This window comes from Dermacentor silvarum, chromosome 8 (assembly GCF_013339745.2).
Source record: "Dermacentor silvarum isolate Dsil-2018 chromosome 8, BIME_Dsil_1.4, whole genome shotgun sequence".
NCBI lineage: Eukaryota > Metazoa > Arthropoda > Arachnida > Ixodida > Ixodidae > Dermacentor > Dermacentor silvarum.
In genome coordinates, this window is record NC_051161.1 from 5,110,737 (window position 1) to 5,125,044 (window position 14,308).

General features: G+C 46.1%; 1 protein-coding gene across 1 annotated transcript in view; it reads left to right on the forward strand.

Annotated features, from left to right (window-relative positions):
• Positions 1 to 14,308, forward strand: part of LOC119460541 (arfGAP with SH3 domain, ANK repeat and PH domain-containing protein-like) — a 107,350-nt gene that overhangs the window by 40,764 nt on the left and 52,278 nt on the right. The window contains exons 17-20 of the mRNA XM_037721469.2: positions 43 to 131; positions 1,178 to 1,358; positions 4,647 to 4,735; positions 9,560 to 9,743. Coding sequence (XP_037577397.1) covers positions 43 to 131; positions 1,178 to 1,358; positions 4,647 to 4,735; positions 9,560 to 9,743 — 543 coding nt within the window. The remainder of the gene's footprint in view (positions 1 to 42; positions 132 to 1,177; positions 1,359 to 4,646; positions 4,736 to 9,559; positions 9,744 to 14,308) is intronic.

Genomic DNA, 14,308 nt, shown 5'->3' on the forward strand with positions numbered 1-14,308 from the left:
ATTTTGTGAGGTTAGCATCCTACTATAAATTGTTTGTTCCAGCTGGCAAGGGTAATGACAAACAACGGTTTCAATGAAACAATGGAGGCAACCATGACACCATCCAGAAAACCCACCCCTACAAGTGCGATGTAAGTCTCACTGATTCGCGTGTTTTCCTTGTTGCTAATGTTTTGTCTAATCTCAGTATTTTTTGAACAAATGATCCACTTTCTTTATGCCTTTATCCTAGCAGCAGATTACTTTTTTTTGTGGTGCAGTGTAGGTGCAGGTTTTGTTTATACACTCAAACCTCGTTATAACGAAAGGAGATATAATAAAATAATGGATATAATGAAGTAAATGAAATTCACCTTGAAATTGCTAGAGATCGATGGATTTAGAACCTCATTATAACAAAGTAAAATTTTCCTGCCAGTGGATATAATGAACTAGATTCGTCTCCAAAACCAAAGACTACCCGAACATTGCACCCCGAGTACTTTGGTTTCAGTGGGCTTCGGTACTGGTTCGTTGCAGCTGTTCAAAGCTCCCGCCTCCCTGCTCCGAATACGCTGTCGAGCAACACTGTTCTTTCTCACCACCACACGTAGATGCACGCAAGTGGCTCACACTCTGGCTGACTAAGACATTCTCTGTTACTGCAGCGTGTAGCGCAAGCAGGCACAGCTGAGCATGGCCTTCGAGATCTGCCTGATGAATCTTGAAGTTCACGCCCAGACCGGGCCTCGCTGTGCCTGCCTGGGCGAGCTGCACCAGGCTACAAGGCTATCCACAGTGGTGCGAAAGATCATAACTTTTCTCTCTCTCTCTCTGCGGCACACTGCATGGGCTTGCAGCTGGCGTGGCCTCCAAAATCGCATTGGCTCTGGAGATTGCATTGGCACAGCGCCAAACATTCTTTTGCTGTTTTATTAAAATGTCGTAGCACACGTGTAGCGGTTTCGCAGGTCGCAAGGCCATTTTCTTATTGCCATATTTACAATTGTGCACCCTATTGGGCATATATTGCAGTAAAGGGCAATAATGGATATAACAAAGTAACGGGCATAACAAAGTAATTTCGGCTCCCCCTTCAACTTCGTTATAACGAGGTTCCAGTGTAGTATAGTGCAAACTCAAAACAGTGGCCATTGTGCAGACCTGGCAGTGATGTCATTTTAAATGCCACTTTCAGGGAGGAGCGGTGTGAATTCATTCGGGCAAAGTACGTAGACCACAAGTTTGCTGTGCGGACCTGCTCAGATGAGAATGATCTTCTGCACGACTTGGAGCATGCTGTCACAGCCAGGCACCTCTATCAGCTTCTACAGGCCTTTGCAGAAGGGGCCATTCTCACAGCAGTGCTTCCAAATTACGTGAGCCTAGAATTTGAATCCTCTAGGTGATAATCAAAACCTTGGTTAATCAACAGTATTTATACCTCATCCCATTTTTCTAAAGTCTTTGCTGTGGCTTCTGAGCATTGTGTATGGACACCCTATAATTGTAGGAATTTTGAAAGCCTGCACAAAGTATTGAAACGAATATACAATTGGAGGGAAAATATGGGGAATGTGAAAATAAAAAAAAAGTAATGCAACTGAACAACTTTAGAAACGCGCCAATCAGCCACCAGTGTTGCTTGTGGAGTCCTTTAAAAGGTACGCTATAGATTGGCCGTCTTGAATTTAGTGCTAGTGTGGCCAGTGTGTCGGAACGGAAAGAAAACAAGCACGAAAAATGAAGAAAAAAAAGCCATATTTTTGATCGGTACGAAAATGTAACCGAAACTTTATTTATTTTGTTTCGTAGTGAAACCCAAATATTTTTTATTGATTTTCGGTTCAAGGGGAAAGCTGGCAATCGGCGACAACCGACGTCAGGCGCCGTTTGAATTAGCGCGTATCTTAGGGGTCCGCATAAGCCCGTATCTCAGGCAGCGATAGTGTGAGCGACAGCCAGTTGAGTGCTCCACTAATCTAAGCCTGCTGCTCGGTGTACTAGCAAAACCCAGGGCTTGCGCCCTGAAGAGCTCATCGTTTTCTTTTCTACGGTACACCGCTTTGTTACCGAAGCTGTATCGTTTCTTTAAGTGTGTTTTATCGGAACAGCGGTCTCGCATTTCGTCGAGTACACTCGAAGACGTGCTGCTTCTGAGATCATGCTCAGTGCCTTGACTCAAGGCACTGAGCATGATTTTAGAGTTCATAATGCCCTGAATACCACGAAGCAAGGACGGCCTCGCCCATGACGAGGTGACTAGTGCAAGCCCTCGTCGTTAGCTGCATCACATTCACGCTACTGTATCGAAGCATGCGCAAAATGGTTACCGCACGCATAGAAAAATGAATTGAGAGAAAAATATTTGAGAAATATATTCAGAAACATAAATATAGAGAAAGCTATTTCAAATTATTGAGAAAAATAAGTACTACTATGTTTTTATCGTTACCTTGCTTCAAAAATTTTTGCAATAGTACCAGAACCGATATGAACCATTACAGGTCTGTTTTTTTTCTTTCTGGAGCAGAACCAGAATGCAACTTTTTTTCAGCGGAACGAAACTAAAACTGCAACGAAAACACATTTCGTTCCGTAATCCTGAGTGTTGCAGCAAGTACTCAAAGTTCAGACTTTAGCATGGCCTCAATGGCCATCAGTGATGGCACTTTTTGTGCACTTAATAAATGGCTTTCATTACTCCCATTCATTGTTTTTGTCAAAGTGCAATATGTTGGAAGACATTCCTGTGGAACGATGACCACACACTTTCTGTGAATAGATTTACACCATGGGATGGCTCCCCAAGTGAAAGCAAATGCTGGACAGCCTGGGAAGCACAGCTGTAGGATTTAACTTTGCCTCAATAACACCCTCAGAAAAAGCTGGAGCGCAGGAACACAAGAAGGTGACGCACAGCACAGGTGCTCAAAGCGCTTGTGTCGTTCATCATCTTCCTTGCCCTATAGGTTTTTCCGAGCTTGCAATACCAAGTAGCCTATTTCAATAACACAGTTGAAAGTCAGAACTTGAAAACTGTGAACTCCCTTCATTCTGTGGCTCAATGAAGCCATTGCAATCAATTTGTTAATGTGTGAGCAGTGACCATAGTGACGTACTACAGTATAGACCACTTATAACGTAACCTTTTATAGTGAAGAACTGGCTACAACGCGGCCTTTTCCGACTCCCGTTCACCCTCCCATAGAACTTCATGTATATGCATACCGCTTACAGTGCAGCCGCGTGAGACGAAATACCGGTTATAATGCGGCTTCCGCGGGAAAATCTCGCCGACAAGGACGGCAGCGAGCACGCTTCTCAACAAGGTGCGTGCTGCCGGCCGGCGTATGCATTATTCAATGCATGCAATCAAACTTTCATAAATTCGGGCTTATTTGGCTGCACATCGGTTAATTCGGACTACTTTCGGAGCTCGCTGTGTGCGGAAATTTGCGACGCAAAAGAGCAAGAACGGCGCTAGCGTACAACCGAAACAAAGCGGCGGAGTCCGCATCGCCACAGCCATCAGTTGAAACCGTACGTGAATGACAGCAACGCCGGAACGCTTCGAGCCTATTTGTGTCTTTAAAGCCTGTATTCTTGCGTTTACCGCCGCGCGTAACACCGCGTTGGCGGCAGGCTTTCGTAACTGCGTAGTCGTCATCCACGATTGCGTCAATAGCGGCCGCGGTTTTCTCTGCAGCGGTTGCGGCGAACAGTAGTTTCGTTTTTACTCGGTACGCGTGTCGGCCGCGTGCCTAAAAAACTGCGTAGTCGCCATCGATGATCACATAGATAGCGACTGCGGTTTCTACCGCCAGTTGTTGCAGCGACTGGACGACTTGGTGCATGCATCGGGCGCGTGCCTTCAGCACCACAAAGTCGCCATTCGTAATCGCGTCGATAGCGGTCACGGTTTTTTCCGCAGCGGTTGCGGCAAACACTTGTTTCGTTTTGACTTGGTGCAAAGCTGTCGAGCTTGAAGAGCACCGACTACATCGCGATGATGTTTTCGACAGCTCACTGGAGAAAACGTAATCGCGATGTGTGCGCGATAGTACAAAGCGTGTCTACATGCTTGGTCTACATGTTTGCATACGTGCAGGGATTGAAAATTGTTGTTTTGGTTATAGTGCGGTACCGCTTATAGTACAGATATTCGCGACTCCAGCGACTTTACGTTATAAGCGGTCTATACTGTAATACTCTTTGGCTGTTGCCATCCGACCATACTGATGCATGCCACACTTGGAGGTGTGTAGCGATTGCCGAGCCTTTCCTAAGTTTTGTCAGTGGCAGGCTAAATCACTGCCCATTTGTGTGCCCTGATGAACAAAGATGCCAGCTAACGGCACCTTCTGTGGATGGTGATCATAGGTGCACTTTCATTTCACCCCAGTTTCAAAAGGGAAACCCTACTTAGTGCGCAAAATAAGGAATCCAGAGCTTTGTATTGTACACCAAAAAGCAGATCTGACGTGCCAAAATGTGTGGGTTCTAGCAATAGTTTTCTCATGGCCTCAAATATTAAATGCATGCTTTATGTTTATGCTAATGAAGTGTGTAGCAGTAATGAATTGCAGAAACCCACAGAGGTGCTTTTGATATCCATGTGTTGAGCAAGCAGGAGAGCTTATGTGGCTCCATCATTTCCAATGCAGCAAAATACGGCAGACACTGCGCTTCATGTGGCTGTTGCCCAAGAAGATGGCACCTCCCTTCACATTGTGGACTTTTTGGTTCAAAATAGGTATGCATCTCAAGCTGTGCTTGTTACTGAACTTCCTATTAGAGAAGGTGTTGCTGATTAATTTTACATTTCTTTTATTTAAAAGACCAACAATCAACCTACAATTTGTGAGGGTGCACAGATATCCAAAGATTTCAGACAACAAATTAAACGCTTTGATACAATTAAATGCCTTTGTAACAAAATGTATAGAAATGTGCTCAGATTTTTCATGGAGATGGCATTTCACAATGCATAGAGTTAGACATTATGTTTTGGTACTATTATGAGCAATATGAAAGGGAACACAGGAACGCGTAGAAAACACCCTCAGACCCAACTATGGGTGATACGCAGCAGCCGCCGTCGGAAACAAAGTGGAAAGGGGGGCACTGTTCTAACAACTGTTCGCATCCCCGCTGTGCGTCTGCAAAGTGCGGAACTTCGCATCGCCAACAGACAGTGATAACACTGTTTATATTGCGTCACTGACAACTGGGTGCATCGATTCAAATAAAGAATCGGTTTCAAATACAGGGCAAGCTTGGTCTAAGAGTACTATCAAGCGGTTGCGCAAAGAAAAAAAAAGAATGAATGAATGAAAGAAAAGAAAATGAATCGGTGTAAGTCACTGCCACGATTACGGTCTTCTCAGCTGTTAGACGATACCATATTATCGGCAAAATGACGTAAGCTGCTGTTTTGTAGAAATACCAGCGGGGTGGGAGTGCCAACAGTTAGTGGAAGAGCGCCCACCTTTCCCCCTTTGTTTTTCACAGCACCATCCACATATCGCTCCGAGTCTGTTTCGAGGCTGTTTGCCACCCGTTCTTGTGTTCCCTTTCATATTGCTCGTAATAGTACAGTAACTGACAGCACTTGTGACAAAGTGACCATAAAGACCATGTCTGATATTAAAAATCTCATGGGCCTGCTTCTCTGAAATAGCTGGTTAGCTCAGCACAAAATATTGGAATGATGTGTCCACTATGTCCAAGGGGCTCTATTTTAGGTCAATCACGTTCCAGAATACTTTCATTTTTGGGATGAGTATCCCGTATGCTGGCTTATCCAACGAATGTTCACTGAAAGTGATGTTCCTGAATAGGATCGACCAAAATATGTCCCCGGTAAAGAGCGAGTCTTAAAGGGTCCCTGAAACGGTCCGGACAAATTTTGTAGACGCGTTGGCTACAGCTACAGTAAAACATTTGCGTCAAAATTTAAGTGAAGCATCTCATATTAAGAGAGCTACAGATGATTACCAGTTACCCTCCTCCCTAGTCATGCTTTTTCTCCTGAACTCGTTTGTCGAGCGATCGGGGCTAAGTTCCGCCTTTGCTGGCTCTACGTCATGCTGTGACGTGATGTCATGTACTTCCGGTTGTCTTGGAGCTAGCGCGTGAAGGCTCTCCAACCTCTCCGCTTGTGGCCTGGCCATTGATCCCAAGCGCGAGCTTCAGAGTAGCGTGCGTTGCAAGCGTTCTGTCGCAGCGCCGAGCGTGTCCGGTATTCTGATAACCACAGGCGAGCTGGGCATTTTGACGGATGGGCGGAGGCGTAAACTAAAGCCCTTCCATCCTACTACCGCTGTGATGAAGGAGCTTTAGCGTAGACGTGCATGAGTGGCCTAATCGGCATGCACGGTCCAGCTACCTGGTGGCGCAGAGCTTAACCAGCCAAACACAGAGCTAATATTAGTGTAGCCAAATGTAAAACATTTTAAACATTTGAAAAGACGTGTTAAAGATTACGCTCCTGCCGAAAATTTGCTCCAGCAGCAAAGTAGAGTACACTCGGTTACTGCTATATTAGCTCTGTGTTTGAGCTTTGTGCCACCAGGTGGCTGCACCGTGCAAGCAGTTCAGGTTTGCACCTCCGTTCATCCCATAAAACCGCCCAGTACACTTGTGCTTGCATTTACCTGAATACCGGACACGCTAAACTCTATTGTGGTAGTAATCCTTCGGCGTGAAGTGATGGCCACAAACGTGTAGATGCTGGTGCCATTTGGATACCAACTGTCCAACACACTGCAGCCACTCCGCTCGTGTGCTGCCTTGCAGAGGAGCACGATGTCGCAGCTTGACATAGTGCCAGTCGTTATGTTTGCTGCCCAAAACGCAACAAGCGCGAACCATAGTGCTCGCGAAAAGAAAGAACGAGATCAACACTGACTGCGCAGCTTTCGTCAACACGGAGCACATTGTAACACAAGCAGATGATACTTGCTGTGTGCCGGAAGTGCTTTTAGTGTAGTGATACATTGTCCTTGTGCATTCTTTCTGTTACTTTCTTTTTATAGAAACAAATAAATAACATCTCAATTATTACGAACACCATTTGTTCACCATAATATTGGAAAAATTATTGATGACGTGCCCTGGGCAGCCAGTCGAATAGCTCGCCCTACTGATGTCATATGGTCAAATCGTGTCACCTGGTCAGGGGCAGCTGAATACTCAGCCGATTGGCGTGCTGTGATCGGTAGCGATGTGCCGTTTTAAAACCTTGTAATAAATTACCCGCTTTACGCGCAGCACTTGTATGCATCAATTAATGAACAGAAGGACCTACTCTAATGACTCAGTACCTTTGTACAATATCATCAAAATCGTTTCAAGGTCCTTTAACACAGCCAGTGAGTGATGCCGATGCTCAGGCGGACATAAGCACCAGGCTTTTTTCATTCACCTAGCATGTTAGATGTGGTGTAATTTAAAGCATTGTACTTAATGCTTTCAAGGCCCTAAATAAAAGTGGGCTACCAGGAACCGAAATGTAATGTGCACTTCGTAGTAGTGCAGCCTTACCACTAGAATGCTGCTTCCAAAGGTGCGCAAGGTGTCTTACAAGAAAAATTACCTTGGCTCCAGACAAAAAGAAATGGGGCGACCTCTGATAACACACACAATAGATGTCCTCCTGAGAAACTGTGCTCCGATTGTGGTGTATCACCGCTGACCTATGTTGTGAGTGTCGTACAAATTTGCAGGGTCACAGTTACAACTCATTACACCTGAGAACTTGGCAGTTATTCCAATGCAAAACATACACATTTCAGGAAACTTACTGGGAGCTCTTCAAGTAAGAGTCGTGGCATTATACTGTGTAACAGAAAGAGTTTGCCTGCAGTCGTGCAAAAATTTGATTGGAACATCCTGTTTACACAGCAATAGGCAAAAGGTGTAAAAATTAAATTGTGAGGTTTAATGTCGTGAAACTGCAGAGTGGGTTATGAGACATGCGACAGGGAAGGGCTCTATGGATTAACTTTGACCACCTGCAGGTTCTTTGGTTCTTTGAAGGGACACTAAAGGCAAATATTAAGTCAACGTGTGCAGCTAAAATACCATTCCAGAAACCTCACAGCACTTGTTGCGCATCAAGAAAAGACAATTTAAGAGATAATCATTACTGCAGTGTTCACATACCTTTAGTGCAATTCAAATCGCCCAACCCCGGTGCGTGGTGACGTTGCATACGCCATCACCACCCTTTACTTTCGTCGGTGAGTAAAACGGCGCCCAACAGGACTTGAGCGCCGTTGCTATGGTTTCTTATGCAAAACGCAAACGCGTGGCCATGGAGAAACCGAACCAAGGCAAAGCAAGTGGGGTGAACCGTTCGGGCATCCTGCGACATCACATGGCTGTGACATTCTCTGCTGCTTGCAGTTTTTGTGAGTCTCACAGGACAGAGCAGCACTACGTGATAACCAAACTACTGAAATGTGAAAGCACGGGTGGTGCAGAGTCAGGTGAAAACGAAACCTTTCGACCGCCAACGACGTTGTCAAAAATAATGCCAATGAGTTCTTTTTTCTAAAGGCCTAAAAGGACTTGCCAAGTAGCATTTTCTTCCATCTTATAATTCAATGCAATGATCTTTTATTACCAGTAATAGAGTACTAGTGACAGAATTATAATGAGGAGTGCCTACGTTATCGGGCTAGTACGTGAAGGTCCCAGGACAGTCTCAAATCACGTCCTGCATTTACTTCAATTTCTTGATTACTGAAACTTTGTTTGCGATAACATTGATGCTTTAGACGTTCTCAAGCATTATCCTATCACTGAAGCTCAACTTGATATTCGCCTTTAGTGTCCCTTTAACATGCACCCAATGCCCAGTACACAAGCGTCATTGCACTTTGCCCCTCGTGGCCAGTATTGAACCTCATACTCGACAGCGCAACGCCAGTGCCACCATGCCAGGTTTAGGGCAAAAGGTATCACACCTGGGAAGGTGTAGCAATTTTAGTCAAAATTCTTCAAATACACATCCACTGAAGCCATAAATTATCTATGGCATTTAATGCCTATCCACAGTTTTCTCACACGAAACTATCTCCTCTTAATTTCACTGGCATTCACACATTGACAAAATTGGGGAGTGGCAGTTTTCAGCACTTTCACTTGGTTAAGGGGAGAAGGAGAGGAACACAACACAATTCCCAAGATTTTTGTTGTTGTTGTTGTTGTGGCACTGTCGACAAAATAGAATGCACTTATGAGTCGCCTATTCATTGCAATCTGTGATGTGGGGCACCCCACAACACGAGTGGAAAACAGAATGGCATTATGCAGTATACAAGCTTGTTGCTCTAATTAGAAAATCTGCATACAAAACGATTGAAATGTATCGCTGGCACCATTTGTATTGTGATATGCAGTGCAGGCCATTATTTGCAACAAAAGTGGCTATCTCCAGTGGCAGCTTTCTTTTTGAAGAGGCCCCCAAGTGGTAGGAAAGGAGGTGAAACCAAACCCAAGAGAGAGTAGTCGATTGTGTTTGGGCACCACTGATCGTACTGGTGGGCACTCATACCCGCTCTGCCTGCAGCCCCTGCCTGGATGTCCACAACAAGGCAGGCAACACTCCTGTGCACACTGCGGTGCTGCACAACCAGACTGAGTGCATCAAGTTGCTGCTTCGAAGTGGGGCTGCTGTTGATGTCAAGAATGCAGACAACAAGACCCCGCTTGGCCTGGCCAAAGAAAGAGGTTACCACACTTGCCTCGAGCTGGTAAGTAAATCAGCCTATTGAGTGATAACAGCAGTTAACCTGTACATGCCACAGAAACAATGTAACTGGTCACAATTACTTTCTTGATTAAAAAATGTAATTGCTTGCAGGGCCAATTATTGCCCCACAAAATTAACCGAGCAATTACTATAATCTAACCGATCACCTCCGGATTATTTTCCTCCTAACTTTGTTTAACACTGCACATACACATGAAATAGAGTGAGCTGGGTTAACTCTTTTAGTGCGTCCTCTGCAGCACTTCGCACATTGTTTATCGTCACTAACAACTGCTTTTCAAAATTTTCGTAAGTCACCTTTCCTCATTCCTTGTGAAGAGATTAGCAATGACACTGAAAAATCGCTCAATGTGCATGTTGGACGGAAGGGTGGTGGTGTAACATGTGAACACCTTGTCGTGTACAAGATTACTATTACTCAAGGCCTTGATGCTCGCGTCTGTGTCCTCATGGAGTGAAGTGCTTCATAATTGCTGGGGTTCGCAGGAGGTGCTCCTGATGGGCCAATAAAAAGCTGGAAAAAAATGGTCTGTAGGTGATTTCCTGGCACAAACGCCCCAAGTGGCCAATACTATTGAGCTATAGCAGTGCTGGTTCAATTCATCGGCCAACATCTGCTGGGGCTCGTGCCGGTGCCCTTCACTGATTAACCACTTAGACCTAAGCCGAGGAATTGTAAGGGAGGCCAACAGCAGGCATTTTACTGCAGTTCTCGCCAAATACAAGCTCAAAGCTGCGTCATGTGTTGCCACTTGCTGTGTCAATGAAGGTGCAGGTTACATGTAATTGGTTACTTAAAAATTAATTAAAATACAGTGAACATTACTGAGTAGAAAAAGTAATCAATCAGTTGGAAAACAACCAAAAATATTTGATTACTAGTGATTAATTACATGTAATTCGTTATGTACAAGTTTGATGAGTAGTAATTGCTATCCTGCTGGGTTATACTGATATTATTGATGAAGTAGCAGCTGCAGTGAGCTGTAGTACTTGCCTTGCATGATTTAATGGTTTGGAACACAGTGCAACTTAGAAGAATACTATGTTGAACATAGAATGACTGTACACCCCCACCAAATGTCTTGAAAAAAAAATATAGTATAGGCACATATATGAGGCTACTGAACCACTTACTGTGGAACCTCGTTGATACGATCTTCGCAGAACCAGAAAATAAAACGTATCACCTAAAAATCCAATCATCCAAAGCAAGCCCTAAAACGTAAGAAAACAGACTTACTTGGTGACAAACTCGCAAGCAAAACTTCATGTGGCGTCGAGTGATCCTGCTCCACATAACACGTGTGCTATGCGGAGCAGCATCACAACACTGCGCTAATCACAGCCAACACACTTACAGTATAGACCACTTATAACGTAACCGCTTATAGTGCAGGACCGGATATAGTGCGGTCTTTCCCTCTGGCTAGGTCCTCTTTCACTCTTCCTAGGTTTCTCAGTCCCTGTGCCTCCAAAAATTGATCAGCCTGTTTGGCTAGATCGTTGAGTGAATTCACCTTTCTCTCTTTTAGGAAGACACCCAGATTATAGCTACAGCAAGCTAATTGCTACCTGACCATGAAATCACGAACCCCCTCATAAGTCTTTGCGACACCGGCCATTTCCACCCACTGGTCAAAATAATTTGACAGGCTGCACGTAAATTGCTTTCCTGCTTCTGCATCTTCCAGCTTGCAGTTTCGGAATCGCTCGCAAAAACCTTCCGCTGTAAGTCGGAATCTTTGTAGTACAGTATAGACCACTTATAACGTAACCGCTTAGAGTGCGGGACCGGATATAGTGCGGTCTTTTCAGACTCCCGTTAATTTTCCCATAGCACTCCATGTATACACATAGTGCTTATAGTGCAGTTGCGGGAAACGAAATACCGGTTACAGTGCAGCTGCCTGGGAGTACGAAAGTCAGCGGAGACGGCAAACGCTTCCCTCAAACGGGCGCCCCAAGGAGTGCTCGAGAAAGAAAGAGAGACGAAGTGGAGGAGAAGGGCACGTGGTGCGAACGAACAGCCAGTGAGGCTGAAACCATAATCTTGAGTGCGAGTCGTGAAATATCATGGCGTGCATAGCGAGCGAGCGCCACAAAACTGCCAACGCCGGCTAACGCTCGCTTCACGATAGCGGCAGTAAACAAAACTTCAAGGAGCGGGCGGCACCGGCACATCATGGCGAAGGGCACACGCGGAGACCGAGGAATGTGAGGGAGGAAGGCGGCAGGGAAGCGGATTTCGCCTCGGCAACTCCGCCGCTTCGGTGGCTCCCCTCGCCCTCCCTCGTAGCTCCCTCACTTTCAACTGTCACCGTGCGCCCGCCGCCGTGCAGGCGCCGCTGCTCCAGCCGGCCCGACGCCAGCTCCCCGAAGTTTCGTTTTCTGCCGTTATCGGGAAGCGGGCGTTTGCCGGCATGGGGGCAGTTTCGCTGGCTGGCCTGGGACAGCGCCGCTGCTTCCCTCTGCGCCGTAGCCGCAGCGTGCAACGTCAACACGTGACTAGAAAGTAGGGGAAGCATCAAGGAGAAAGAAGGGTTCACTGCCATTTTCTACACGTGGCTACGGTAGCGTGGCTGAGACGTCGGCACGTACACGCATGTTCCTGTGCAAAGCAGAATCGCCGACCTTGCCATTTGAGAGAAAGTGAAATTTCCGCCGCTTTTCTTTTTCTTTTTTTTTTTCGTTCGCGTGCAACATTGAGAGGTCTCTCCTAAGCTTTTAGTCTATGGCGGTGCCGCAGCAATGCCTGTCGGAGGTGCCGCCGCGTGATTTGGTTCGAATTAACGAGATTCGACTGTAAATTGACTGCAAACGTTCTAGTCGCCATCCTCAACTGTCGCATACGCGTGGCGGCTCGGTGCACATGTTTTGCATATGTGCGGTCCTTGAAGATTGTTGCTTTGGTTATAGTGCGGATATTCGCGACTCCGGCGACTTACGTTATAAGCGGTCTACACTGTATATTGAGCAATTTTAAAACAGCTCGTCAGTTTTCTCTAACTTTTGTTTTTTCAAAGTCCATAAACAAGTTCTTTTGAAAGCTTACAAGTTCCTTGACATAGCTATGGAGGTCACGGCACCACGAGGCCAAGAATTCCGAAACAAAGGAACACTGTAGAGCAGTGTGACAAAATCAGCGATACGACTAGCGGACAAGGGCAGGCGCTTCATTCAGGCATGTGACCGCATAAAGATCTCGCCTGAAAAGCCAACCAAAACAAGCGGGAACGAAAGCTGACGCGAGCAGACGATACTACAAGTGCAGCTTCGCATGACACCAAGTTCCTGCACCACGGCCGGAGTAAAGTCCAGGTTCTTCTCCCTCGCTCTCGAGGGTACGGATGTTGCTTCCCCACTTGGGCGTCCGAGACGCACCGCCAGAGACGGTCTACGCAAGTGGGGGATACTGCCGCTTAGGATAGTGGCGACGGCTTCGCTGGATGCTTCTGGTAGATTGAAGTAGAGACAGATGACGATTGAAAAATACTTTCTATTTACAACTATTTACAGTAAAACCTCGATAATTCGAAGGTCGCCGGACCGCGAAAATTTTTCGAATTAACCGAAATGAATAATAAAAAAAAAAGAAAACAAGCAAGAACTTGCCGCAAAAAGAAATAACCCTTATTTTCCATGTCCGAGAAAAATTACTCAAAGTAATCACCGATGCGGGATTACTTGGCGCGCTGGTTCGCCGCCCCTAGTGCCATGCTCTCCAGCTGGCTCAAAAAACGTAGCATACAAATATCACCCGCACTGAACTCAACAAAGTTGCGGACGATGTTCACGGAATCGATAACTGCCGCGAAAGCGGGCGTGGTGGTGCTTGACTCCAAAAATTTGGACTTGCTGGATATTCCGGACTTCAAAAATGCACCATCAGGGTTCCCATTGAGTTCATGCATTTTCGCACCCAATTTTTCGGACGAATTGAGACCCCAAAGATCAATTTTGTGGACTTAATCGCTCTTTCCGAGCCGCGCTACCCAATCTTGGAGGCCGCCATGTTGGATTTTGCACTGGCTTGGATTCCAGTGGCTCGCTGTATGGCCTCCAAGATTGCAACGCGCGCTATCAATAGAGCTCGCGCAATCCTCCAGTCTCGGAGGCTATGCCCGCTCTTCCTTGGCTGACAAAACGCTCCAGAGTACTGCACTTTTTCTTTTTTCTTAGTATATGCACTCAGCACTATCGTTGTAACCATTTATTGTAGGATGTTTTTTTATTGCGACAGCAATTATATGGACACTTCAAGCGGATTTTCGCCGTCGGCGTCGCCGCCCTGAGGATCCATACAAAGTCCAAGGGCGATAAAATCATCGCCGCGCGCTTTCATGGAGAGCGAACGCACGGCGGAGGGTAAACGCGACTTCCTCCCTCGTGCGAAAGGCCGTGGGGGTATGAGAGGGAGGGGGGGGGGGCGACTTCTACTCTTCTAACAACTGCGTACTTAGCGCTGGAGCGCTTTATCGCACGCACCGTATCTTGAAAGCTTGAAAGCGATCTCCAGACGGCTCTGACCTTTTGTATGCACTG